Source organism: Leptonychotes weddellii, chromosome 11 (assembly GCF_054177405.1).
Source record: "Leptonychotes weddellii isolate Sample4059 chromosome 11, ASM5417740v2, whole genome shotgun sequence".
NCBI classification, from domain to species: domain Eukaryota; kingdom Metazoa; phylum Chordata; class Mammalia; order Carnivora; family Phocidae; genus Leptonychotes; species Leptonychotes weddellii.
In genome coordinates this window covers 47,634,746-47,661,426 of record NC_138379.1, presented here as the reverse complement: position 1 = coordinate 47,661,426, position 26,681 = coordinate 47,634,746, and the positions used below count along the sequence as shown (strand labels likewise).

The 26,681-nt window shown below is 42.1% G+C and overlaps 3 protein-coding genes and 1 pseudogene across 13 annotated transcripts in view; 2 read left to right on the top strand and 2 right to left on the bottom strand.

Moving 5' to 3' along the window:
• Window positions 1-446, bottom strand: part of PAAF1 (proteasomal ATPase associated factor 1) — a 43,666-nt gene extending 43,220 nt beyond the window's left edge. For 3 of the 9 annotated variants that reach the window (XR_014138735.1, XR_014138737.1, XM_081798805.1), the window contains exon 1: window positions 315-445. Coding sequence is in view for 6 of the 9 variants with exons in the window: in XM_081798805.1 (XP_081654931.1) it covers window positions 315-361 (47 nt within the window). In the remaining 3 variants the exon portion in view is untranslated. Of the gene's footprint in view, window positions 1-314 lie in introns of all 9 variants that reach the window. The other 6 variants (XR_014138736.1, XM_081798808.1, XM_081798809.1 and 3 more) reach the window with 5 other exon arrangements.
• Window positions 447-495: 49 nt separating this feature from the next.
• COA4 (cytochrome c oxidase assembly factor 4 homolog) lies at window positions 496-2,802 on the top strand. Of its 3 annotated transcripts, none has more exons than XM_006730453.2 (3): window positions 496-629; window positions 2,148-2,219; window positions 2,536-2,802. In XM_006730453.2, the coding sequence occupies exon 3, from the start codon at window positions 2,548-2,550 to the stop codon at window positions 2,800-2,802; it is 255 nt and encodes an 84-aa protein (XP_006730516.1). In that variant the 5' UTR covers window positions 496-629; window positions 2,148-2,219; window positions 2,536-2,547. The 3 variants fall into 3 exon arrangements, with proteins under 3 accessions (XP_006730516.1, XP_030880846.1, XP_081654936.1); XM_081798810.1 differs by lacking the exon at window positions 496-629 and adding an exon at window positions 650-850 and having other exon boundaries at window positions 2,149-2,219; XM_031024986.2 differs by lacking the exon at window positions 2,148-2,219.
• Window positions 2,788-3,625, top strand: LOC102730829 (large ribosomal subunit protein eL20 pseudogene; annotated as a pseudogene).
• An 8,771-nt stretch (window positions 3,626-12,396) lies between these two features.
• MRPL48 (mitochondrial ribosomal protein L48) overlaps window positions 12,397-26,681 on the bottom strand; it is a 52,161-nt gene continuing 37,876 nt past the window's right edge. The window contains exons 5-8 of the mRNA XM_081798811.1: window positions 25,691-25,860; window positions 16,391-16,493; window positions 13,732-13,821; window positions 12,397-12,766 (exon numbers count right to left, since the gene is read on the bottom strand). Of these exons, the coding sequence (XP_081654937.1) occupies window positions 12,692-12,766; window positions 13,732-13,821; window positions 16,391-16,493; window positions 25,691-25,860 (438 nt within the window). The 3' untranslated portion in view covers window positions 12,397-12,691. The remainder of the gene's footprint in view (window positions 12,767-13,731; window positions 13,822-16,390; window positions 16,494-25,690; window positions 25,861-26,681) is intronic.

The window sequence follows — 26,681 nt, the reverse complement described above, 5'->3', positions numbered from 1 at the left end:
ATAACTAACGATCAGTAAATATTTGCTAAATGGCTGTGACTTATCGGCCAAGAGTCTTCCTGCCTCCCAGTTTTCCTGTCTTTCTCCAACTCATTGATCCTAGCTCTGACACTGAGATCACAGCCATGTATGTTGCCTTGGCCTCAGGACAGCTCTGCAGAGTATGAAAACCAATGACCACATGGGTTTGCTACATCCAGTAATCCCTCAACAAATGATGAAGGTAATCCCTATCCTGAACTGGGTACAGCTCTCCTTAACGCAAAGACAACATGCGTTACCCTCCTCCGTCCCAGTTCTTGGCCTTCATTCACCTGAGGGCTTGAGCCCAGTCGCTCTGAATCCTCAAAGGCGCCGCCATCTTAACCCCTCCTCCACCTGCCCGCCTCTTCCGCTTTTTGCTGGAAGTGGGTCGTCAAAGGGGCCGCGACAAGGACTGGGGGGCGGGCTCTATACTGAGAGGCCACCAATGAATACGCGTGACGGGTTCCTCTCCTCCCACTTCCGCGCTCAGCGCTCCCCACCGGAGGCTGGTTTTCGGCGGGAGGGTCGGAAGAGTTCCAAGGGCCTGCAAAACGGACGCCGACGTGCTGGAACGCGCGTCCGAATTCTCGTGTCCGAGCTGTTCGGTGAGCACTGCCTACCGCATCCTTGCGCGGTAAAGCGTAGCGGGCACAGCGGGACTGCGACTGGCTGCCACGTGCGCGCATGCGTCCTCTCGTTAAAGTGGGAGAGTAGCTGCTCGTGACTTGGACAGTTGAATTTCCCATGCCTTCCTAGTCCAGGCCAGCTGCCGACCGTATAGCTTGCCCTGATCTCCAAGCATGGGTCTTCCTCTTTTTACTCCAGGGAAGACTGAAGCCGGGGTGTGGTGGGGAAAGAGTACCGTGGCATTTACTGAGCCCTGTTGTCCATGCACTTCTCTCTCACTATCATATTAATCCTTACATTAAATCTGTGAGTTAAATATTATTAAGGAGGAAGCTAAAAAGATTGTATGGTAAGATGTGGTACTGGTATTCGAATCTGGATCTCTTGGCTTAGAATCCAGGGCACTTTTTCTGTACAGTAATAAAAACTCATCTATTGAACTCTTTGGACGTGCCAGGCTTCTTACGTGCCTTATCTCTTTTAGACTTCAACAATCTTGTGAGGTAGACACTATCTCTGTTTTTCAAGAGAGATTATGAAGTGATTTTCTTAAGGTCACCCAGTGAGTCAGTGACAAAACTAGGTTTCCAATCCCGGTCTCTTTTCAAAGCCTATTTACCCCCTCCTTCCTTAGGTTATACCGCCTCCAAGTTTTGGGTAAGGGTATGGAGTCCTTAAATCCTTGTAATTTCCCTATTGCTTAATGTGGCCAACAAGACCTTGCTATGATTAGATACTTTCTCAGAGCGCCAGTTTCATTTGTTTTACAGTTCTCTTCATACGCTATTCTCCAGTCATACAGAACTTTCAGTTCCTTTCCTGAGTCAAATCCTGCCTCAACCTGTGCCCCTGCTCTTCCATTGACTGGAAATATTCCTTCTCCCCATCTCTGGCTAACTCCTATTCATCCTTCAAGTCTCAGTTTAGAAATCACTTCCTCCAGGAAGCCTTCCCCACTGTTCCTGCCATGTCTGGATTAGGTATTCCTCCAATGTGTTCCCAGTCTTAGGTATCTTTGCACACTGCATTGTAATCTGTTTATTATCTAGATTGTACACCATTAAGGCAGGAACTAAATCAGTCTTGGTAACTCCTGTATCCTCTAGTGTAGTACCTCATACATGATAGGTACTCAATGATCCTTTGTTGAATGAACCAGAGAGACACAGGAAAGGCATTAAAGGGTGCTAGTCCCTTTAAAGCCTGTCATGGTGAAATATGTGTAAGTGCTGAGGTTATTTCCCTTGAAACCTTTCTCAAGTTCTTCCTGTAGGCTACTTTCTGCTGGATGCTCTGAAGCAGATGATCTTGGAAAGACAGTCTGGGCAAATCCACCTCACATTAAGCACTCTCACCCCACAGACTCATCTCTTGCCCTGGCCCATGCACACTCTATGCTACAGCCACACTGAACTCTCTATTACTCCTATATGTCAAACCCTACCTATATTTGGGTACTCTCCCAAGTGTTAAACTGTGTTCTTTTCCAACCATAGGAAAAGGCTAATAGGAGAAAAGAAGAGAAATTAATTCTTTTGGGGTGGATCCAAGACAGCTGCTCCAAAAAGGTAACATCTCACCTAATTCAAATTCCATTAGCAGAATCCACTCAAGCTTATTTAGTGCTGTGATAAACATTCTCATATACTTTATGTCATTCCATTGAGTTCAAACCATTTTGCAGGTCTATTCTCTTGCCAGGCCTACTGCCGATAGCACCAAGGTGAATCAGGCCCAGTATCTGTTCTCAATTAAGCTTATAGTCTCCAACAGGAGACAAATGTATAAATAGGCTATAACAGTGCAGTTTGGTCAGTATTATTTATAGTAGTGGAACCTCATAATCACATCCCTACTCTAACCTTGCCTCCATTGATGTTCTAGAGACTCCCAAAGATGTCAACTCAAGGCCATACCTGGGCCCGACAGGTGAAGAAGGAAGATGAGGAAGAGGACCCGCTGGACCAGCTGATCTCCCGTTCTGGCTGTGCGGCTTCCCATTATGCAGTACAAGAGTGCATGGCCCAGCACCAGGACTGGCGACAGTGTCAGCCACAGGTACAGGCCTTCAGGGACTGCATGAGTGAACAGCAGGCAAGGCGCAGGGAGGAGCTGCAGAGGAGGAAAGAGCAAGGTAGTGCCCACCACTGAGACCCCAAACCACCTATCCCCAGAGAATGGCCCTGTAGAAACTAGCACCCAGAGAGGTCTTAGGAAGAAGTCCTGAACAGCAGAAGTGTGGGCCAAGAGGTATAAAACTCGGGGATTATCTTTGGCTAAGACTGACGTTGAGAGCCGGGCAGCTGTGGGTTTGGACATAACTGCTGTAAAGAGCTGTGATCTTGCTTTCTCGTGTGGCGGCGAGAGCAGAGAGTGCGCCATGAAGGCTTCGGGAACACTGCGAGAGTACAAGGTGGTGGGGCGCTGCCTGCCCACCCCCAAATGTCGCACTCCGCCCCTGTATTGCATGCGAATCTTTGCACCTAATCACGTCCTCGCCAAGTCCCACTTCTGGTACTTTGTGTCTCAGCTGAAAAAGATGAAGAAGTCTTCGGGGGAAATTGTCTACTGTGGACAGGTGTTCGAGAAATCCCCCTTGCGGGTGAAGAACTTCGGCATCTGGCTCCGCTATGACTCACGCAGCGGCACCCACAACATGTACCGGGAGTACCGGGACCTGACCACTGCGGGCGCCGTCACCCAGTGCTACAGAGACATGGGCACCCGACACCGTGCCCGGGCTCACTCCATCCAGATCAGGAAGGTGGAGGAGATTGCAGCCAGCAAGTGCCGCCGAGCAGCCGTCAAGCAGTTCCACGACTCCAAGATCAAGTTCCCGCTGCCCCACCGGGTCCTGCGTCGTCAGCACAAGCCACGCTTCACCACCAAGAGGCCCAACACCTTCTTTTAAATGCAGAGCCTCCCTGTCTCCAGGTCTGCTCAAATAAACTCTTTGGGGAAACAAACAAAAAAACTGTGATATTTTCTTTTTTTTTTTTTTTAAAGATTTTATTTATTTATTTGACAGAGAGAGACACAGCGAGAGAGGGAACACAAGCAGGGGGAGTGGGAGAGGGAGAAGCAGGCTTCCCGCCGAGCGGAGAGCCTGACGCGGGGTTCGATCCCAGGACCCCGGGATCATGACCTGAGCCGTAAGCAGACGCTTAACGACTGAGCCACCCAGGCGCCCCAAAACTGTGATATTTTCATGGTGAGATGCCAAACATCCTCACCCATCATGTTCCACCAATATTAAATATTGACTGATAGTAAAATGAAGAGTGGGGATGTTCTTCTGTCCTGCATCTTGGGTCAGTGTGCCAAGTACTGAACTGATTACATGAACGTTTAATTTTAAAAGTAAATTCACAATCTGAATGTAAATTGGTTACTAATCAGGTCTTCATTTATTCAGTCATTGGTTCAACACATGACTGACAAGTTTTTCTAAGACCTTTCCATGTGCCAGTTCCTGTGTGAATGAATAATATGATCTGATGTGATGAATAATAGGATCTCTTCTTTCATGTTACTTAGTCTGGTTTGAGGGGTAGAAATAACACATTAGAACAACTAATTACTAGCCATTATGTAAGTGCCTTTATCTTTCAGTAGTTGATCTGGATGTTTCATTCAGTCTAGTAGAAGGAAGAAAAGAAATGGGAAAATAAACATTGAGTGCCTCTCTTATATGCCAGACAGATGCAGAGTCTGACCTCAGCATGCTACAACCCAGCAAACACACAACGTTAGCCTGACATTTAAAAGGCACGTTTAGGGCGCCTGGGTGGCTCAGATGGTTAAGCGTCTGCCTTCGGCTCAGGTCATGATCCCAGCGTCCTGGGATCGAGTCCCGCATCGGGCTCCCTGCTCCTTGGGAGCCTGCTTCTCCCTCTGCCTCTCTCTCTCTCTCTGTCTCTCATGAATAAATAAATAAAATCTTTAAAAAATAAAAAAAATAAAAAAATAAAAATAAAAAAAATAAAAGGCACGTTTAACAGGGGCTCCTGGGTGGCTCGGTCGGTTGAGCGTCTGCCTTTGGCTCAGGTCATGATCCCGGAGTCCTGGGATCAAGCCCCACATCGGGCTCTCTGCTCAGTGGGGAGCCTGCTTCTCCCTCTGCCTACCACTCTGCCTACTTGTGCACTCTCTCTCAAATAAGTAAAATCTTAAAAAAAAAAAGTGGCTGAATCCCATTTATGCCACAAAAAAAATAAAATAAAAGGCATGTTTAACATAAAATACAGATCTTTAGCTCTTAAAAAATGGAGAAGCTATCATCATGGAGCTTATATTCCTACTTGACAACTTGCTGGAACTGAGTAACAATTCCGCTTTTAGGTGGTTGTATTCTCCAGTCGATAACAGTTGCCATTGCTTCTCATTTTTCTTCCATGGAACTACATTGCCCATTCTGTTTTCTGTCTAGCCCTGTAAGGCATTTGGTAGTGGAAAAGGAGTTGGAAGAGTAACTCCTGCCATCGAAGCTGGAATGCAAAGGGGCGTATGCTCTCATCATCATCAGTAACATTTGAGCATCTATATATTAGAAGCACAAATCTGAAGTATAGTAGGCCCTAAAACTACTTTGAGTCTTTGTGTTGGTGACTGGGGAGGAGAGAAAGAGAAAAGAGGGGAGAAGATAGAGGAATACCAGTTTAAAGAACAATAAAATCCAATTAGACAGAATGGGATGACTGTGGGGCCCTGTCTGCTCAGTGCTGTGGGTCATCAAAGAGAGCAGTGTGGACTGGAGCTTTCAGCAAGAATCTCAAAGAAGGGAGTTAGTTGAGTTGAACCTTTAGTGATGAAGGAAACATTACCTCTTTGTAACATATAACAGAAAGGAATACCATCTACAAGTAAAAAGTACCTAGAAATAAGGAGTGCCTGGGTGGCTCAGTCAGTTAAGCGTCCAACTCTCGATTTTAGCTCAGGTCATGATCTCAGGGTCCTGAGATCAAGCCCCGTGTTGGGCTCCACACTGGGCGTGGAGCCTGCCTAAGATTTTCTCTCTCTCCCTCTCTGCCTCTCCCCACCAACCCCCCAAGCTTGCTTTCTCTCATCTATCTAAAAAAAAAAAGACAGTACCTAGACATCGGTAAGAAGCAAACAGCCCAATTGAAAACTGAACAAAGTTAAAGTAGTATTAGCTATGTCTATTGACAAAAATCAAAAGTATTTATAACAGCCAATATGGGTGGGGATGAAGAAGAACAGGCACAATTACACTATTGAAGGGATAATAAATAAAGCTATTGGAAGACAATTTGGTGGGATCTATAAATATTTTATCTTTTTAAAAATATCTGAGAGAATGTGCCCACGTGCATGGGGGGAGGGGCAGAGGGAGAAGGAGAGAAGCAGACTCTGCCCCATGGGGTTTGATCTCACGACCCTGAGGTCATGACCTGAGCTGAAATCAAGAGTCATCACTTGGGTGCCTGGGTGGCTCAGTTGGTTAAGCGACTGCCTTCGGCTCAGGTCATGATCCTGGAGTCCCTGGATCGAGTCCCGCATCGGGCTCCCTGCTCGGCGCGGAGCCTGCTTCTCCCTCTGACCCTAACCCCTCTCATGTGCTCTCTCTCATTCTCTCTCTCTCAAATAAATAAAAATCTTTAAAAAAAAAAAAAAGTTGTCACTTAACTGACTGAGCCATCCAGGTGCCCCAGGATCTATAAATATTTTAAATATTTATATATTTACTGGCTGGCTCAGTCAGAAGAGTATGTAACTCTTGATCTCGGGGTCATGAGTTTGAGCCCCATGTTGGGTTTAGAGATTACTTAAAAAATTAAAAATATATATTTCAACAGCAATTCTTTTAGGAGCCCTCTTGAATATATTTTTATAAGATGTTTATACAATTATGTTCACTGCAACATTGTTTATATAGTGAATAAATTCACAGTGTAAAACTCCATCAATAAGGACTATATTTGCTTACATATTCAAATCTTTTATAACTGGAATGTATCTGTGTATTAAATTTGTGTGATTAAAATAGAAATAATAGTCTATGGGGAGGGTGGGTGGGATTCTAACAGAGAGGAAGGGCAGAAGGACCTCCCTAGCAGGAGGAATAGCTTCCAAACTAGCTAAGTGCAAGTTTTGTAGGACTCCACCTCTAACAGGGAGCCAACACTGGGTGGGTCACAGAATGCATTTGGGCAAAGAGGGCTTTGTTGCCACTCAAACCTGTTTCCTCAAGTAAATGGGGATAATTCCTATTTAATAGGCATACTTAGAGAATTATTATTTTTTGGCATAGAGGATTAAATGAGGGATAATATATAAATAGCAAATAATAAAAATTATTAGCATTTTTTGAACTATTACAACTATTATAATATTTATATATAATGTATGTATATAATAAATATTGTTATATAACATTTATGAAGCATTTAACTCAGGCTGTTTGGTTCCAGTTTGCTCTCAATCTCTATGACATACTGCTTTCAAATCTCACTATGCCACTTACTAGCTGTGTAGTTTGGGGCAAATTACTCAACATTTCAGAATCTGTTTTTTCTTCTGTAAAAATGCATATAAAACCTTCCTCATAGGCCTTAAAACTAATAAATGTAGACTTTCCTCATTGACTTGTTGAAAGAATTAACCTTGGTAAAGGGCTTAGAAACAGTGTCTGGTACACAGTAAGCATTCACTAAATGTTGCCTATTAACGTGATTATTATTGTGTGCTAGGCACTCTCCTGAGTTACATTTTCTCCTTAACTCCATTAACTCCCCTTTACAGAGGAGGAAATAAAGGTCAGATTGGGGGTTAGACTTTCAAGTGTGTCTTATTCTGAAGTCTATGCTGTTCTCTGTTCTGTGCACTTATAATCTTCCACTGCCTAGTATGATGCTTAACAAAGAGTAAATAACTACATTTACTATGTAAATATTACGGGTTTGTTTGGTTGGTTGATTGGCTTTTTTTTTTACAAAATGCAGGTTAACCAGTGCACATTGTCCACAATGTTCTAGATTGGCATGTTTTTTTAGTCTCTCAGCTCTGGAGCCCACAGCCATGGAGCTGTAATTTAAGGTGGTCCATGCTTGTCCGGAATAATCTATACCCACCTCTGTACAGAGGCTTGGTGCCCCCCCCCCCCACCGTGGCTATTGAGTTGGCCCTTCCCTGCAAGGTCCTTGGCTGGGGACTTGGCCTGTGCTCAGCACAAAGTTGCATGGTAATGTGTTTTACTAGGTGAGTAATAAGAGATGCCTCCCACTCTCCCTACCTCAGGTAAAGTTGCCAGGCTAAGTCCTTGGGCTGCTGACAAGAAATCCAAAGAGAACTGGAGCCAGTCCAGGTTGAAACCTTATACTTCCCACTGTATAAAATGATAGGGTTCCCTACTCTGCTCCAGCAGGGACTTAAAGCAGGCAGAAATGGGAGGATTCTTTACACCTTTAGCAGCTATCTTCTGAAGAGTTTTCATTCTTTGGAGCTTGGGCATCTTTCAGAGCCTGGGCATTCTGTCTAAATGGTAAGCTAAACCCGAAATGACTGGGAATGAAAGTTATTCCAGGGGGATTTATAAAAACTAAATGAATCATTTCAAATTCTCCAGGGAGACCACACATTTGAAGACAAAAATGGCACAGAGATCAAAGTATAGATTAAACCAGCACAAGACACATTGGCCACCTGCAGTGCCTTTCCAGCAGGTCGAGTTCTAGACACACCCAATGCATGCTCAGAGAGCTTTCCTTCCTTAAGTACAATTTACACCCTAGAAACAGGGGTCTCTGGGCATTGCTACAATGTCTCAATGGCCAAAATGTCCAGATTTCATTTCTTCCTCTGCAGCTAAAGCCTACCCTTGCAGAGTCCACAGCTGGCAATCTCCAGCCTTCTGTGGTGGCAGAACAAGGAAGGCATCCTCAGCCAGAGGAAGGGAACTAAAACATGAACTTGAGGAATCTGTTGGCCTTAACTAGGAAGACTGCCCATTCAACCCAGGCATTCAGTATTCTTGGAAGTTACTGATCTACAAAAAGCCATTTCTCAAAATCTCAGTAATGTGCACTAAACCAGGAATTGAGTGAACTGCAATGATCCCGGGCTGGCATTGGCTAACCTTGGACAAGTCTGTTTCCCTCTTAGGCCAATGATCTCATCTGTAAAATGAAGATTATCCCAAATGTGCACTGATGAAGGCAAAACCAGCACCCAGCTGTTCTGAATCCCAGTCCATTGACCTTTCCTCTCGTCTCTCCTGCCTACCCCTCATGTTATCACAGAGATTCTAGGCACAGTTTAACCGTAACTGGAACATTGAAAACTTAAAGTATGCTGAAGGAATGAACTACTGATAGACACAACAGCATGGATAAAACAGGGTAAATGAAGTCAGACACAAAAGGGTATATATTGTATGTTATTTATATGCAGTACTAGAAAGGCAAAACTAATCTGGGGCACTAGAAACGAGATTAATGGTTGCTTCTGAAGAATGACTATGAAAGAATGTAAAGGAACTTTCTGGGGTTATGGAAGTGTTATCTTGGTAGAAGTATAGGTTTCACGGGTGACTGCATTTTTTTTTTAAGGTTTTATTTACTTACTTAGTTGGTTAGTTAGTTATTTTAAGGGATGGCGGTGGGAAGCAGAGGGAGAAGGGGAAGCAGAGGGAGAGGGACAAGCAGACTCCAGGCTGAGTGCAGAGCCTGACTCGGGGCTCTGTCCCAGGACCCTGGGATCATGACCTGAGCCGAAGGCAGACACTTAGCAACTGAGCCACCCAGGCGCCCCAAGATCTGTTGTTTCACTATAAATACAAATTATATCTCAATTAAAAAAAAACTATTTAAAAGTATGCTGAAGAAGTTTAGAAGGGAAGGTAATCCAACACTTACTGAGCACTTGCTACCCATTTGTATACATTATCTCCATCTCAAATTCCTAAAAAGGGATTATTCCCATTTTACAGATCAGAAAACTGAGGTTTATGAGGTTAAAATAACTCACCTGAGGCCTTAAGACTAGTAAGTGTAGAAACTAGGAATAGCCCAGGTTTGTCTGACTCTTTCTTTATAATAAGTTGTCTCAGGGAGGGTGGGAGTTATTTTCAACCTTGTACAAGAAGATTTGCACTCCATTTGATTTCACTGCCATGTGATTCTAGGAAAGTCCATTTCCTTCTGGACCTTACTCTAGAGAGTTCAGGTGAAGCTCATAATTGTTTTGTAACTCTGAGGTTCTAGCAATAAGAATATCTCCCATCCTTCTTGCCAGGATAAGGCATTAGAAGCAATTTCCATTTATCTCAGAGCAGACTAAGGAGTAACAAAAGCTCTTTGACTCTGGCGAGAGGATAAATCAACTAGGTCAGTGACACAAGAGCTCCAAGGTGACAGAACCCTGCTGCCTCCTATTTAAGAGATAAACCTGACTCATCCCTCAGTGATGTAATGGAAAGGGATGGACTGGGAGTCAAGAGATCTGAATCCTGCTCCCAGCCCTGCCAATGAGGTGTGCTGTGACCTTGGGTAAAAGCACTCCCTTTCCTGGGTCTCTAACCTATTGCTAAAAGAGAGGATCGGGCTAGCTAGGTCCTAATGTTCTTCAGCTCTAGTGTCTTGTCAATTTATGAAATCCTGTGTCCTGCTTCCACAAATCACTAACAAGGAAAAGTGGGAAATGAAAAGAATGATATTTTCCACGTTCCTAAATAGAGTCCATATGGTATGGGGGCTATGTGTATGTATTTGTAAACATCTGTTTATTCATCTTTATCTTCCTGTCACTATATATCCCCCCAAATTACGCTCATCCATTAGCAACTCTTTTATCTTCCCTAAAGGAGACTCAGCAATGAGTAATTCTACAACCAAAATACTAGTCCTCACCTGAAAAATTCTGCCCACACTCCCATTGGGCTTCACTTGGAAGTAGTGGCCTGCTGAACCTTCAGTGTCAATTCAGAGAAGCATTTTAAGTGAAGGCACCTGCTATCTTGACAGCTCTCCCTTAGTGATATACCTTAGAAGGAAATCTGAGTTTCCTCTTGTTGCTTTTAGAGACCAAGGCAAAGAAACCAAAATAACTTCAGGACTGAAACTGTTGAGTTTTAGAAAAGTACATGCGATGCTAAGAATGCTCTGGGCTCCCAAAGACCTCTATGTAGGGGTACCCCACAGCAGCAGTGGAGTACGGGAGAGAAAGATCTGCCACTTACTAGTTATGTGACCCTTCAGGAGAAGGACGTCTCTTTATCTCTCCAAACCTCGGTTTTTCCATCTGTAAAACTGGAATAATACCAGCAACCTCAAGGGTAATTTTTATAAAGTACATAGCATAATGAGGGCTCAGTAAATGTGAGATACATACTCAGATACTCAAAAGCACTTATACATAACCTTTTCACACACACAGATACCCACCCACATGCACACTCATATATACACCCTAAAAGACTGGTGTAAGGATAAGAGCTCACAAAGTACCTTGCACAGAGTCTAGCTCAATAAATGATCACTATTATGTACAAAAGTATGAACTCACTAATGCTCAAAATAGGAAAAACATTAGAGGTCACTTAGACTAGTGGTTCTCAAAGAGGTAACCTTGGGCCAGTTGCATGAGCATCAGCATCACCTGAGAACGTGTAAGAAATGCAAATTCTAGGCCCTCACTCAAGATCTCCTAAATCAGAAAAAATGGAGGTGGAGTTCAAAAATTTGTGTTTAAAAAGCCCCCCAGGTGATTCTGATGTACACTTCAGTTTTGAGAACCAGTGACTTAGATCAGGGTCTGACAAACTATTTTTATAAAGGACACATGATGAATGTTTTGGTTTTACGGTCTATGTCATAACTACTCTGCCAGTGTGAAAGCAGCCCTAGACTATATGTAAGTGAACAACCATGGCTCTGTTCCAATAAACAGGCAATGTGGTTTTAGAACTAAATATAGGTGGTAGTTGTACAACACTGTGAATGTATTAAATACCACTGAACTGTCTGCTTTAAAATGGTTAATTTTGTGGTTTGTGAATTTCACCCCAGTAAATTACTTTTAAAAAAACAAGCAGGCAGTCAGTGGAACTAGGCTCACAAGCAGTTTTCTTTTCTTTTTTTTTTTTAAAGATTTATTTATTTGACAGAGAGAAACACAGCGAGAGAGGGAACACAAGCAGGGGGAGTGGGAGAGGGAGAAGCAGGCTTCCTGCTGAGCAGGGAGCCCGATGCGGGGCTCGATCCCAGGCCCCTGGGATCATGACCTGAGCTGAAGGCAGACGCTTAACGACTGAGCCACCCAGGCGCCCCGAGCAGGAGTTTTCTGACCTCTGACCAAGATCAGCCTTAATTCTTTGCTTAAACTCATTCCAGGTAACCCTAAATAGCAGTTATGTAACATCTGCCTGAATATGACGAGTCACTCACTACCCACAAAGCAGTATTTTCACTACAGCCAGACCCTGATTCTATCTGAAGAGTTTTTTTCATATACAAAGCCAAAATCTCCATCCCTATGCCTTCTATCCATAGGGGGTTTATTTATGTTATGATCCTCTGTTTCGCTAAAAGACTCGATGCCAGCTTGCTTGAAAGGATGAAATCACTCTAATTGGGGATATACTGAAGGGAAACATGCTTCTGTGCTAAAGAGAAAATATAATCCCTTAAAGATACTCCACAGGGGTGCCTGGCTGGCTCAGTGGGTGGAATATGACTCTTGATCTCGGGGTTGTGAGTTCAAGCCCTACAATGGGTGTAGAGATTACTTAAAAATAAAATCTTAAAAAAAAAAAAAAAGATATTCCACAGGATGGACTGACTTCTCACATGCCCATCAGCTGCAGATTTTTATTAGATGGAGGATGTCTTAGGTTGGCTCAAAGGAAAGTGGTGACAATTGGCAAGCACTTCTCCATACAAGAGAGGAGGCATTCCTGGCTAATAGGGATGGGTAGTTATGATATCTAAAGGTCAGGGTCTTCTGCTTAACTTTGACCACTCAGGAAGATCTTCCGTTTGGCACTCAATATCACCAGTCCTGACATGAAAGGGTCTGCAATGAGCTAGTTCAACTTGGCCAACAGTTCTTCCAGTTCTGGCCGAGCTTTGAACCTGCCCTTGAAGTCTTCTTCAGAGTGCTGGGGAAAAGAAAAAGAAAATAAGGGGAAATTACTGCAGAGCTTTCAGTTACTCAAACATACACAGCATAAAAAAAAAAATCCATCAGCCAGTTCTGTAGAGAATGGTTCAGATTCAACTAACTTTTATTGAGTATCTACTATACACCAGACTTGTATTAGGTACCAAGGATTCTGAATCGGACTTTCTCCCTGCCTTAAGTAAACTCAAGAGTCTGGTGAGAGAAGACGGACACATAAGGAACGAATGTCAAATGCTAGGAGTATCTCATTAGAAACACTTAAAGAGACAGAATGCCCAAATTCTCCGTCTACAATCGGAAATAACAGACCTAGGGACTGGAATATTTAAATCAGCATTGCCAGCACATTTTCTCCTGTATACAGATCTATGTGAAACCCAAAAAACAAGAAGAGGATTAATAAGCATGGGCTCAGAACAAGGAGAGCTGGATGCAGCAAATGGCATCAGTCTAAAATGACCTGATGGATCTGTGTCACAACAAGGCTTGCCTTGGCAAACGGACCCAAATACTCAGTATTTAGGCTGAGGTTCCTAATGTTTTCCAAGTTTTCTATGCCAAACTTCCTTCTGATTGGCATTCTTTTCCCAGTCAGGCTACAGTCAAGCCTTGAAGATCCAGAAAAGACCTCTTTAAAGTACATTTCCATATTTGTGTTCTGATTAATTATACTGTATGTACTCTTGAATCATGTTCTTTCTATACACAATTACGGGCTCACCCCTAACATCGGGATACTGTGATGGAGTTCAACTCCTGTGGTCCATACCCATCAGCACTGATGCACTGGAAGGGCCAGGAAAATGATCACGGTAATACTGGTCTGCACAGCTTTCCTGTTTATTACCCACATTTCTGTCTTGTTTCTAAAGCCAGATGCTCTTATCCATATTTTGAGCACAGGTAGGCCACTAGGGGGCCTCTTCTCAAACTAGCACCTACCTCCTTCACTGACAATCTGACTCCTTCGGGAAGATTGCTTTGGATTATTTCCAAAAAAATCTCTGCAAATGTAGCATTCAAACCGCTGATCTGCAAAAAGAAAGGAGATGCTCTGGGAGAGGGTAGTGAAAGCCAGGTGATTGGGCAGACATGGCATGGGCTCAAATGTCAGCTTCAGCAGCTATAGGGCCTGTGGGTGGAGGATTAACACACAGAGCTGGTTTCAGAGCCCAGCCTCTACAGGATTTCTCTTGCCATCAGCCAAGGGGTCTGCTTGCCGACATAGTCATGGCCAATATCTGCCCCTGTAGACAACAGATGTCATAACTGGACCAAGAGGTTATTAAGTCCAGGACGACTTTCTGATTCAACTCAGATTTACCCACATAGACCTGACTGGTGTCAGACCCTGTGCAGAGAATCCAGAGGTGAATCAGATGTGTGGTAGAAGGACATGCAGGGGGCTACAGGAACCCACAAGAGAAATCTCTACCTAACTTGGGGGGGGGTCAAAGACAGCCTCCAAAAAAGGTAACTTCTAGGTGGAGTCTTGAAGAAAAACAGGAGTAAACTGGGAGAATTCAGCAGTAGTATGGAGGGTTTTCTTTTTTTTCTTTTTTTTTTTTTTTTAAAGATTTTATTTATTTATTTGACAGAGACAGAGACAGCGAGAGCAGGAACACAAGCAGGGGGAGTGGGAGAGGGAGAAGCAGACTTCCCTTGGAGCAGGGAGCCCGATGCAGGACTCGATCCCAGGACTCTGGGATCATGACCTGAGACAAAGGCAGACGCTTAACGACTGAGCCACCCAGGCGCCCAGTATGGAGGGTTTTCAAGGCAGAGGAAACAATATTCAGTAAAATGTGGATACATAGCACCGTACTACAGAATTAAAACTAGTTCCATGTGTCGCTACAACGAATGGGGTGAGAAGAGGAAAACCAGGAAGAGAATCATAAAAGTATTTAGGCACTAAAGAGTCCAAACTTTATCCTGTGGGCCTGAGTGGCAAGTTAGATCTTTAAGATCTGTATCCCAAATAATTTATTTCTTTTTTAAGATTTTATTTATTTATTTGACAGAGAGAGACACAGCGAGAGAGGGAACACAAGCAGGGGGAGTGGGAGAGGGAGAAGCAGGCTTCCTGCGGAGCAGGAAGTGCCCCCAAATAATTTATTTCTGATATTTTAAAAACTAGATTGTTAAGTAGTTACTTACTTATTTTTTTTAAGTAGGCTCCGCGCTCAGGGGCGCCTGGGTGGCTCAGTGGGTTAAGAGTCTGCCTTTGGCTCAGGTCATGATCCCAGGGTCCTGGGATCAAGCCCCACCTGGGCGGGCTCCCTGCTCAGCAGGGAGTTTGCTTCTCCCTTTCCCTCTGCCCCTCCCCCCATACGCATGTGCATACACTCTCTCTCAAATAAATAAATAAAATCTTAAAAAAAAAAAAAAAGTAGGCTCCACACTGTGTGGAGCCAGATGCAGGGCTTAAACTCACAACCCCGAGATCAAGACCCAAATTGAGATCAAGAGCTGAGCACTTAACCAACTGAGCCATCCAGGCACCCCAGTACTTAATTATTTTTAAAGTTAGCATAGATTTAAGGTGTTACTACCTTAACATTCCTTTCATTATCTTGCTGATATACTTCTTGAGTGGATCTAAATGGGGTGATGTCCATATGTTAGAATATTATTTGGCAATAAAAAGGAATGAAGCACTGACACGTGCTACAACGTGGATAAACCCTGAAAACACGCTAAGTGGAAGAAGCAAGACTTAAAAGGCCATATATTGTACAATTCCATTTAAATGTCCCAAAGAGGTAAAATCACAGAGGCAGAAAGAGATTAGTGGTCGTCAAAAGCTAGGGGAATGGGGAAAGAGGAGTGACTGTAAATGGGTAGTTTCTTTCTGGGGTGATGAAATTGTCCAAAAATTGTTTGTGGTGATGGCTGCACAACTGTGAATATATTAAAACCCATTTAATTGTACACTTTAAAAGAGTAAATTATATATGAATAAACTCTCAATAAAGCTGTTATAAAAAGGGGTGATATTAAGTGTGAATTTTTAATAACTCTGGGCACCCTCATGGTAATGTGGTTGTCATCCATCTGTCTCTGCAGTAAAACAACAGAAACCACAGGGGTTTTGCTCTCAGCAGGTGCATGAATGGATATCAGAGGACAAAGAAGGGCTAAACATTAGACTCAAAGGTGGGGAGGATTATAGAAAAAGAAAAACATCAGTTCTTCTACAATTAGTTTTATATATGCTGAGTGTAAGACACCTGTGGAATATCCTAGTGGAGAAGTCCAATAAACAAGTGGATATCAGGTTTGAAGCTAAACCAACAGGTCAGGATTGGAGATGTACATGTAGGGGTTATCAGTATATTATAACCCATCAGGACTAGGAGATATGTGTTAGGGGGTTGTCAGAATATAATGATGGTCATTGAGGCCTGGGAAATGAATGAAATTGCATAGAGGGAAGGTATTACATATGGAGAGATGGAGGGATCAAGAACTAAACCCTAAAGAACATCATCATTCAAGGGGCAGCCAAGAGGAAAAGAAGGGCCTGGTAGAAGGAGAAAAAAGAGGCAGAAAAACCAGGAGAGGCAAGTATGTTTCAAGGTTCTCCCAGAGTACCTACCTGAACCACTCGCTCATGCGTGGTAAGAACTGAGTCCAGGAGCATTTTGCTGCCTTGGTCCTGCAGCCGCAACACCTCCATGGTTTTGGTGGGCATAGCGTAACTGTGGGAAGGAAGAGGGGGCTGTGAAGGAGGCTCCCTTAAGTCAGCAGCGCCACTTCCATCAGGGGGGTCCCTGAGTACAGCCACTTCTGCAATGCAGTAGCTCCTGGAATCTAGGGCTCTTCATCTGCAGCCAGGGGGAAGGAACCAGCTCCTCCTAAACCTTCTCCAGAAGCCTCTAAACTCCCTGAGGGGGCAGACCATGTCTAATGCCTTTCTGCATCCCTAGTTCTTGCCTGACACAACACTGAATAAAATCTGGTGATGACTAACTTATTTGCTGCTACTAAAGAAAAGCCAATTCTAAAAGAATCAATGTCATCACTTTGGAGGCTAACCTTCGGTATTTCACCTCTTCGGGAGAAATAAGGCATGAAACCCAACTGTTTTCAAAGAGCAAGATTTCTCAACATCAGCACTATTAACATTTTAGACCAAATAATTCTTTGTTGTGGGGGGCTGGCCTAGGTATTCCTAAACTCTACCCACAAGATGCCAGTAGTACCCTCCAACGTGGTAACAATAAAAATTATCTCCAGGGGCGCCTGGGTGGCTCAGTCGGTTAAGCGTCTGACTTCAGCTCAGGTCATGATCTCAGGGTCCTGGGATTGGCCCTGCCTTGGGTTTTACACTCAGTGGGAAGGCTGCTTCTCCCCCTCCCTCCGCCCCTCCCCCTGCTCATGCTCTCTCTGTCTCTCTGTCAAATAAATAAATAAAATCTTTAAAAAAAAAATTTGTCTCGGGCGCCTGGGTGGCTCAGTTGGTTAAGCGACTGCCTTCGGCTCAGGTCATGATCCTGGAGTCCCAGGATCGAGTCCCATGTTGGGCTCCCCGCTCGGTGGGGAGTCTGCTTCTCCCTCTGACCCTTTCCCCTCTCATGCTCTCTCTCACTCTCTCTCTCTCCAATAAATAAATAAAATCTTTAAAAATAAAAATAAATAAAAATAAATAAAATAAAAAAAAATTGTCTCCAGACACTGTTAAATGTCCCCAGCTTGAGAAATACTGTTGTAGAGACTGTGCTTGCTATGATCAGCTTCATAGCCATGAAAAGAACACTGGATTTGAGGTCAAATCTCAGCCCTGTGTCTTATTAGCAATATTTACTAAGGCAAATTACTTGTCTCTCTGGACCTCAGTTTCTTCCAGAATAAAGAGGATTACAATCTAGGTCTCTATCAATAGACGTGTGAAGATCAGGCATGGTGATGAGATAGGATCGATGGCTACACAGAAATGGGTACTAGTGCTGTGTTCGTCTTATCAGAAAGTTCACCAAAATGAAGATAAATGAAATAACAACAGTAGAATTCCTGAATTTTCATGTCACACAAAGCTTCATCAAATGATAGCAAGGGCCATGGCCCTCTACGAAATGAATAATGGATATAATGGAAAATGGACTAGAGACACAACAGTCAGTCCTGGATTTAAATATTGGCTCTGCCACTTAATACCTATTTAACCCTGGACAAATTAATTCAGCTTTTGAGTCTCAGATTCTTTAGCTACAAAATGGAGATAATAAGGATAATAATACCTAGTTCATAAGGTTGTTGTAATGATTAAGTGAAATTACATAAGCAATTTGCCTGGCATAATATGCCTACAAACGCCAGTTCCCTTGCTCTTACAAACAGTAAATGCTAGGGGTGCCTGGGTGGCTCAGTTGTTAAGCGTCTGCCTTCGGCTTAGGTCATGATCCCAGGGTCCTGGGATGGAGCCCCGCATCAGGCTCCCTGCTCCGCAGGAAGCCTGCCTCTCCCCCTCCCACTCTCCCTGCTTGTGTTCCCTCTCTTGCTGTGTTGCTCTCTGTCAAATAAAATCTTTAAAAAAAACAGTAATGCTAGGTATTACAGACTCTTCCAGGTAACCTCCCTAAATAACATTCTTTCCCACTTTCCAGCACAATCTCTGACCTCCTCTTCCAATTCAAATTTGGTAATAACTTCCCTACATAAATAAGGACACATTCACAGACTTGTTATGGAAGAGCAAATAAAATAACTATGTAAAGCTTTCAGGAAAGTAAAAAGCACTCTAAAATGCTATTTTTCTTTCTTGACATTCTGCAGATAAGACTGACTGACTGAAGTGGGAATTGTCCATTCGTGCCACTGAGCATGCATTTTATTCTTCAACACTTACTAGCAAGATGTCTTTGATTTGTTCATTCACTCACTCATTCATTCATTCATTCATTCAACAAACATTTACTGAAAGCCTGTTCTGTCCTAGGCATGCTGGTGGGCAATATGCAGCCTGTGCTTTAAAGGAGTCCGCTAAGAGTGTTTTGGAGAGACAAACATCTTCACTACAGTAAGACAAAGGCAATAATAGGCATGTACTGAATATTACAGGGACAAGAGAGAGAAAGGGGGCTCAGAGAAGACTTCACAGGTGGGATAGGCTTATCAAGATGTTAAAAATAAACATATAGGTGTTTGCCTGGAGAGCATTCCAAAAAGTGAAGCAGATCTACAAAGGCACGAGAGGCCCTCAAAGAGAGCTAACAGAAAAGCCAGACATAGTTTGATAAAGAATACTGGGAACTCTGTTCATTTCAAAGTAGAATAGGCCTTTGAGTAGTTAAGAATATAGGTAAATTTTCTTTAGTGTCTACACTTTTCTGTACTTTACAAATTTTCTGCAATAAACATTACTTGGATGATTAGACAGGAAAAACAGAAGGGAAGAAATGAAATAACTCAATGTCAAAAGTCAATCTAAAATGACAAAATAATGCTACCTTCGGGAAGTACTACCTGGGACAGGACACAAGGGAGACTGCTGGCGTGCTAGGGAACTTAAAATCTGTGGACGCTAGTAAATATAAATCATACCTCCATTTTACTTTTTTTAAAGATTTATTTATTTTTGAAAGAGAGAGACAGAGACCAAGCATGCATTTGCATGAGTGGGGGCCGGGAAGGGCAGAGGGAGAGGGGGAGGGAGAGAGTGAGAGAGAGCCTCAAGCAGACTCCCTGGCTGAGCCCTGAGCACAGATTCCCATGCAGGGCACCATATCACGACCCCAGACCACGATCTGAGCCGAAATCAAGAGTGGGAGGCTTAACCGACTGAGCCACCCAGGCACCCCTATACCTCCATTTTAAACAATGTAAGTGGACTTCAAGAAAAAGGAAAAAAAAAAAAGAGTAGCCTTACAGAGAGTGATGCTGAGCGATGCTTTTATTCTCCACAAAGCACAGGGGCTAGATCAGCTTCAGGCTGGGAAGCTGCTCCCAGATGAGTAAGATTTCCATCTCCAGGCAGCTGCTCAGCAAGGGAGGCAGGCAAATTAAGAGACCTGCAGGATAGGCTTCTTCCTCTCCCCTCCTGGGTGAGTTGCAGCTGCAGCAGTGCAGACCGTTTATAGAACAAAAGCCAGCACACCGCTCCCCTGCCCAATTCCATCTCAAGGTCAGAGCCCTACCCTGCCACTCCCAGAGGAAAAATGGATCATGATGAAATGAAAATCAGAAGAAAAGAAAATCATTTCATCTCTGAAAAGCTGGGCAGCGAGAATGCCTAACAATACGATGGTCTGAAAACCTCAATCAATGCAGGGCAGTGAGTTGCTGAAAATGAACATCTCTTTAGGCTTTGTGCTATTTGGAGCAAAGAGCAGAGAAGAGGCAAAAAGCAGCACATCATTCATTCTGCTGTTCTAGGAATCATGTCCATGACTATTGGAACTCAATCCAAGTCAGTGAATATTTATTCAGTGCTTACTATGTGTCAGGTACTGGGCAAGGTCTCAGGGTTAAACTGTTAATGAAGACAGAAACAGTCCTTGCCTTATAGATCTTAGAGTCTAAGAAGGAAGGCCACTAATTGTCAAGTAATTACGAGGGCAAGGAATGAGCGCTATGAAAGGGAAATTATATAATCTTTACTTCTCCTCAATATATAACATAAAGACCTAATTTAATGAGGTTCTCTGAAGAACTGACATCCAATATGAAGCCTAAGAAAAAAGCAGGGGTTAGTTACATAAAGGGGAAAGAGTATTCTAAGCTTTAGAGAGCAAGCATATGCATAGGTCCTGCGGTGGAAAGGGATAAGCCCCACTTTAACTGGAGGGAGAGGAAGAGGGAAAGGGAAATATGAGTTAAGGCAAGAGAAGCAAGCCCAGGCCATCAGGCACCAGCAAGCCATGTGAGGAACTTTAACTCTGATCCTAAAGGAATGGGAAGCCATAGAAGGATTTTAAGGCATGGTAGTAACCTGATCGTATTTCCATTCTAGAAAGATCACACCGAAAGCTGTGTGGAGAACCAATTACGGGGAATTGAGAATTTGAAAAAAAGTGAGTTCAAATCCAGACCTTGCCATTTATTAGATGTATGACCATAGGCAAGCTTCTATTATATTAATAACAATTGGGGCACCCGGGTGGCTCAGTCGTTAAGTGTCTGCCTTCGGCTCGGGTCATGATCCCAGGGTCCTGGGATCAAGCCCCACATCAGGCTCCCTGGTCAGTGGGAAGCCTGCTTCTCCCTCTCCCACTCCCCCTGCTTGTGTTCCCTCTCTCACTGTGTCTCTCTCTCTCAAATACATAAAATCTTTAAAAACAAAAACAAACAAACAAAAAAAACAGCACCTTTTAAGAAGTCCTTTTGAAACTTCAAAGCACTATTCCAGGGAGCTGACCTACTGGAGGCATGATAACATTCTGTAAATGACATTTAATGCCTCTTTGCCACCACAAAAGCTACCCCTAACCCCTGCCAGCTAAAAACAAAAACAAAACCAAAAAAACTTCTCATTAATTATTAATAACAATATAATTTACAGGGCGTTTGCAATGTTCCAGTCTCTCTGCTAAGTGCTATCATATACTATCTTGTTTAATTTTCAGAACTTAAAGGAATAAGAAAATGATCATTCCCATTATATAGATGAGGAAACTGAGGTTCAGAATTTACCAAGGTCATGCTGCCACTAGCTGGTAGAACTAGAATTTGAACATAGGCAGTTTGATTCTAGAGCCTGTACTCATAACCATTTGTTACTCAAAGTATGGTCCATAGACAAGTTGCTGGTGAACAAACTGCTTGTTACCAGTCCGAGACAAGATAAGAAGCAGGCAACAGTCACTAAACATGCTATTTAATTCAGCAGACATTTTTTTTCAATAGTGAGACTTTTTTGATGAAGGGAGCAAAGCACTAATGTACATTTTGGCATAAGCTTCTGATATCTTTGCAGAGTGGCACTTTGAGGAAGCATCGCTCTAAATTATAATGCTATTCAGCCTCCTTGAACTGACATTGCACTTTATCCTTCACTTACCACCTTGCACATTATGCTGTATACACACACACACACTCCCTGAAATCAGGGACATTCTCCTTAGTCTCCTCCAGTCAGGATGTCTATCTAGTACAATATCTACCACATAGCAGGAAAAGGCTCAATCAGTAGTTTTTTAATTGATTTTAATTAAAGGACTTTCATTAAACTTTAGGAAATGCATCCCATGTATACCACACAATTGGATCATGCAGTCATATTCAAGAGCCTGTCATTCTTTCAACAATGGCTTAATGTCCCCCATGTGGCAGGTCTTGCGTTAGATGCTAAAGAAATAAAAAAAAAAAAAAAGAACACAGTTCCCACTAGTCAGTGGGGAGGGGAGCTGACACATGAATAGATTATTATAGCCCAGAGCACTAAGTGACATGATAGAAGTGTGTGTCAAGTGCTGAAAGAGCAACCAACTCTCTGGGGCATCACAAAAAGATAAAGCATATCTTTCGTCCTAAAACAATTGAAGTACTATCAGCTGTGAGAGCTAAAGTCACAGCTTATTATCCAATCTTCTAGACAGCATGTTTAGCACAGTTACACTAAGTTATAAAGGTTTAAAAGTTCAAATTTCACTTAAGGACTTAAAATAAGACCCCCTATAATTAAAAATCCTGGAGTCAGGCAGAAATGGGTTAAATCTAGGCCACTTACTGGTTCTGTGACTTTTGGGCTTTCTGAGCCTTGGTTTCCTCATCTGTAAAATGGGAACATACTACTACCTAATCAGTAAGAAAGTATAAATCTTGCCATATTCACATACTGTGCCATGTATTACCTTGCCACAATGACAAACCACCCAAATGATTATTTATTAAATATTTTTCTTTAAATCAATTCACTTAAAAAGTTAATTAAAAAAAAACTTTTTGTAGAGCAATTGGAATTCATGTTGCTGATGAGAAAGAAAACGGTATATATAGCCACTTTGGAAAACAGTTTGGCAGGTTCTTAGATTTTATTTTTTATTATTTATTTGAGAGAGAGAGAATGAGAGAGCACATGAGAGGGGGGGAGGGTCAGAGGGAGAGAAGCAGGCTCCCCGCTGAGCAGGGAGCCTGATGCGGGACTCGATCCCAGGACTCCAGGATCATGACCTGAGCCGAAGGCAGTCGCTTAACCAACTGAGCCACCCAGGTGCCCAGTTTGGCAGGTTCTTATAAATTTAAAAATCCACTGCACTTACCATTTGACCCAGCAATTACATAGAGAAATGAAAACTTACGTTCTCACAAAAACCTGTACATGTTTATAGTGGCTTTATTTATAACTGCCAAAAACTGGAAATAACACAAATGGCCTTCAACCATTGAACAGATAAACAAACATACATCCATTCAATGAAATGCTAATCAGCAAGGAAAAGGAACAAACTACTTGATACAGGCAACAAAAGAAATTAGTCTCAAATATATTATCCAAGTGAAAGAAGCCAGACTCAAAAGGAAAAATACTGTATAATTCCACTTACATCGCGTTCTGGAAAAGGCAAAACTATAGGAACAGAAAACAGATCTGTTTGTGAGGGACTGGGCGTAGGGGAGGGATTAACTACAAAGGCAGGAGGGAACTTCTTGGGATAATGTAAAGTTCTATATCTTGAGTATGATGGTATTTACTGTGTGCATTTGTGAAAACGCACAGAAAATTGTTCACTAAAAGGGTGAATTTTACTAAAGGTAAATTGTATCTCAATAAGCCTGACTTTATATCACCAGTATCAGCTGCCATCAAGAGAAATTTTTTTTAAAAAGTACAGTGGGGGTGCCTGGATGGCTGTCAGTAGAACACACGACTCTTGATCTCAGGGATATGAGTTCAAGCCCCACGTTGGGCCTAGAGCTTACTTAAAGAAAAAAAAAAAAAGTACAATGAAAAGAAAACAAAATAATGTTGTAAAATTCTAGCTAGAGCCAAAGACTCTGAGTCTCAGGTCCCTTCTCTGTTATGAAGATTAGGAAGTGCTAGAGTGGCATGACCACAACCACACAAAGAATTTCTCCTTGACATAATTAGGTTGAATGAGAGTTAAAAAGGGAAGAAATTTCTCACCATGTGATTTAATGTTATTTAAAGCAAACTACAGGGCATCCCACACTTTCTGAAACACTGAGATATATAAAGTGCCTGGCCTGGAGTAGCTAGCCAGGAAGTGTTAGTTCTCCTCCCCTACAGTTTTCCAGCAAATCCAAAGAGTAAATGAAAAGCAGAGCAGGCAAAGAAACCCTAAATAAATGGGGAGATATGCCTTGTTAATGGATCAGGGGAATCAAAATCGATGTCAATTCTCTTCAAACTGACCTACAGACTGAACATAATCCTAATAAAATTCCATCAGGTTTCTTTATGTAGAAATCAACAAACTAATTCTAAAATTTTTATAGAAAGCCAAAGGACCTAGAATAGCCAAAATAATTTTGCTAAAAAAAAAAAACGAACAAAGTTGTAGTTTCAGGAATCAAGCTATAGTAATCAAGACACTTGGTGTATGGTATAAGCATTGATACATGAATCACCACAATAGAATAGAGTCCAGAAATAGACCCATATATACATGGTTAACTGACTTTCAAAAAGTGCTAAGACAATTTGATAAAGATAGAAAATCTTCTCAATAAATGAATATAAATGGAACAACTGGATATTTATAAGAAGAAAAAAAAGAAAAGAAAGAACTTTGACCCATATCTCACACCATATACAAAAAAACCCCCCCAAAATCAAAAATGGATCATGGACCTAAAGGTAAAACTTAAAACTACAGAACTTCTAGAAGAAAACACAGGAGAATATCTTGTGATCTTGAGTTAGACAAAGTTTTCTTAGATAGAACACCAAAAGTATGAACGATAAAAGAAAAAATTGATAAACTGAACTTCATCAAACTTAAAAAAGTCTGCCCTCCAAAGGACTCAGCTAAGAATATGACAAGGTAAGTCAAAGACAGGGAGAAAATATTTGCAAAAGACATACTGAAAAAAAAACTGGTATCCAAAAATAGAAAAAGAATTTTCATAATTCAATAATAAGAAAACAAACAACCCAATTTTAAAAATGGACAAAAGACTTGGACATGTCATCAAAGCAGATATACAGAAGGCAAATAAGCATATGAAAAGATGTTCAAAATCATTATTTACTAGGGAAATGAAAATTAAAAACTACGAGATACCACTGTATATCTATTAGAATAACTTTAGAAAAAAAACTGACAATATCAAATGCTGACCAGGAAAAGGAGTTACTTTAACTCTCATACACTGTTGGTGGGAAAACAAAATGGTGCAACCACTTTGGAAAACAGATGTCAGTTTTTTTATAAAGTTAAACATACAGTCACCATACAACCCCCAAATCCCAGGCTTAGGTAGCTATCCAGGAGAAAAGATATATGCCCCACAAAACATACATGAGAATGCTTATGACAGCTTTATTCATAATCACCAATAAACTGGAAGCAATGCAGATGTATATCAACTGCTGAATGGATAAGCCAATTAAGGTCCATCACTTAATGGAATACTACTCAGCAATAAAATATTTCCAAAAACATGGAAGAATCTTAAACACATTATGTTAAGTGAAAGAGGTCAGACACAAAAAGCTACACACTGTATGATTCCATTTACATGATGTTCTGGAGACTTAAAACAACAGGACAGAAAATCAATTGTTGGTTGCCAGGGATTATGACTACACCTGGGCACTGGGGAAATTTTGGAGTTAGTGTAACTGTTCTATATTCTGATTGTGGTAAACTATATGCCTAAAAAGGGTGAATTTTACTAAATGTAAATTATGTCTCAAAACCTCATTTAACAACAATGACAAAGCAGAGCATGCTATTCACACCAAGAACATCCCATGCAAAGGCATCCTTCATACCTTTCCTCAACTTTAATGGATAGGTGGTTGCAGAGGTTGTGAACATATTGGGCATAACTCTCTGCCACGGCCATGTCATATGCAGTCAAGTGAATGTTTAAAATCCCATATTCATAATCTGTCCCCAAATTAATGGGTCTAACTTCCACTTTTCCTTTCTTCTTCTTGGGCTGAACAGAAAACAAAAGGAGAAAGAAAATAAATCAAAGTGTTATTACAAAAAAATTCTAATCATCCCATCTTGACATCAAAGAAATCAGTCTTTCAAATCAATTTGTTTACCATTTTTCTCTTAGGTTACCTTACCTTCAAACTGAAGTTCCCCTGGGAAGGAATGGGTAGCTTCCCTTGCCATTCTGGGCTGTGACATCAGCCAACAAAAGGAGAGGGAATATTGCTGGCATTACTTTAACACAAATACAAGTGACTATCTTCTGCAATTAACTTGTTATGAGACTCAGCCCCCTCCCTGGCCCTCACCTTCCCAATCTTCAAATTGGTGGGGTTATGCTAGATAATAGATTCTTTTTTTTTTTTTTAAAGATTTTATTTATTTACTTGACAGAGAGAGAGACAGCGAGAAAGGGAACACAAGCAGGGGGAGTGGGAGAGGGAGAAGCAGGCTTCCCGCGGAGCAGGGAGGCCAATGTGGGGCTTGATCCCAGGACCCTGAGATCATGACCCAAGCCGAAGGCAGTCGCTTAACTGACTGAGCCACCCAGGTGCCCCTAGATAACAGATTCTTAATCTAGAACCCAGTGAGGAATTTCAAGTGGTCTATCAACCCCAAAATTTATATGCAAAATTTTACATGCGTGCGTACTTTTCTGAAAGAATTCTTAGCTTTCATCAGTATCTTAAATCAATTGCAAGGAAACTCAGCATTAGATCTCTTCCAGCCCTCCTAGCTTAGAAATTCTGCAATTATTTAGTCTTCCTTTTAAGAATTGAGAGGTAGAGAGAATGCACGTGAATAATATTATGTAGAGGG

Excerpts from the sequence above, each read along its gene's own strand:
- COA4 (XM_031024986.2), top strand. The coding sequence starts at position 2,548 with ATGTCAACTCAAGGCCATACCTGGGCCCGACAGGTGAAGAAGGAAGAT.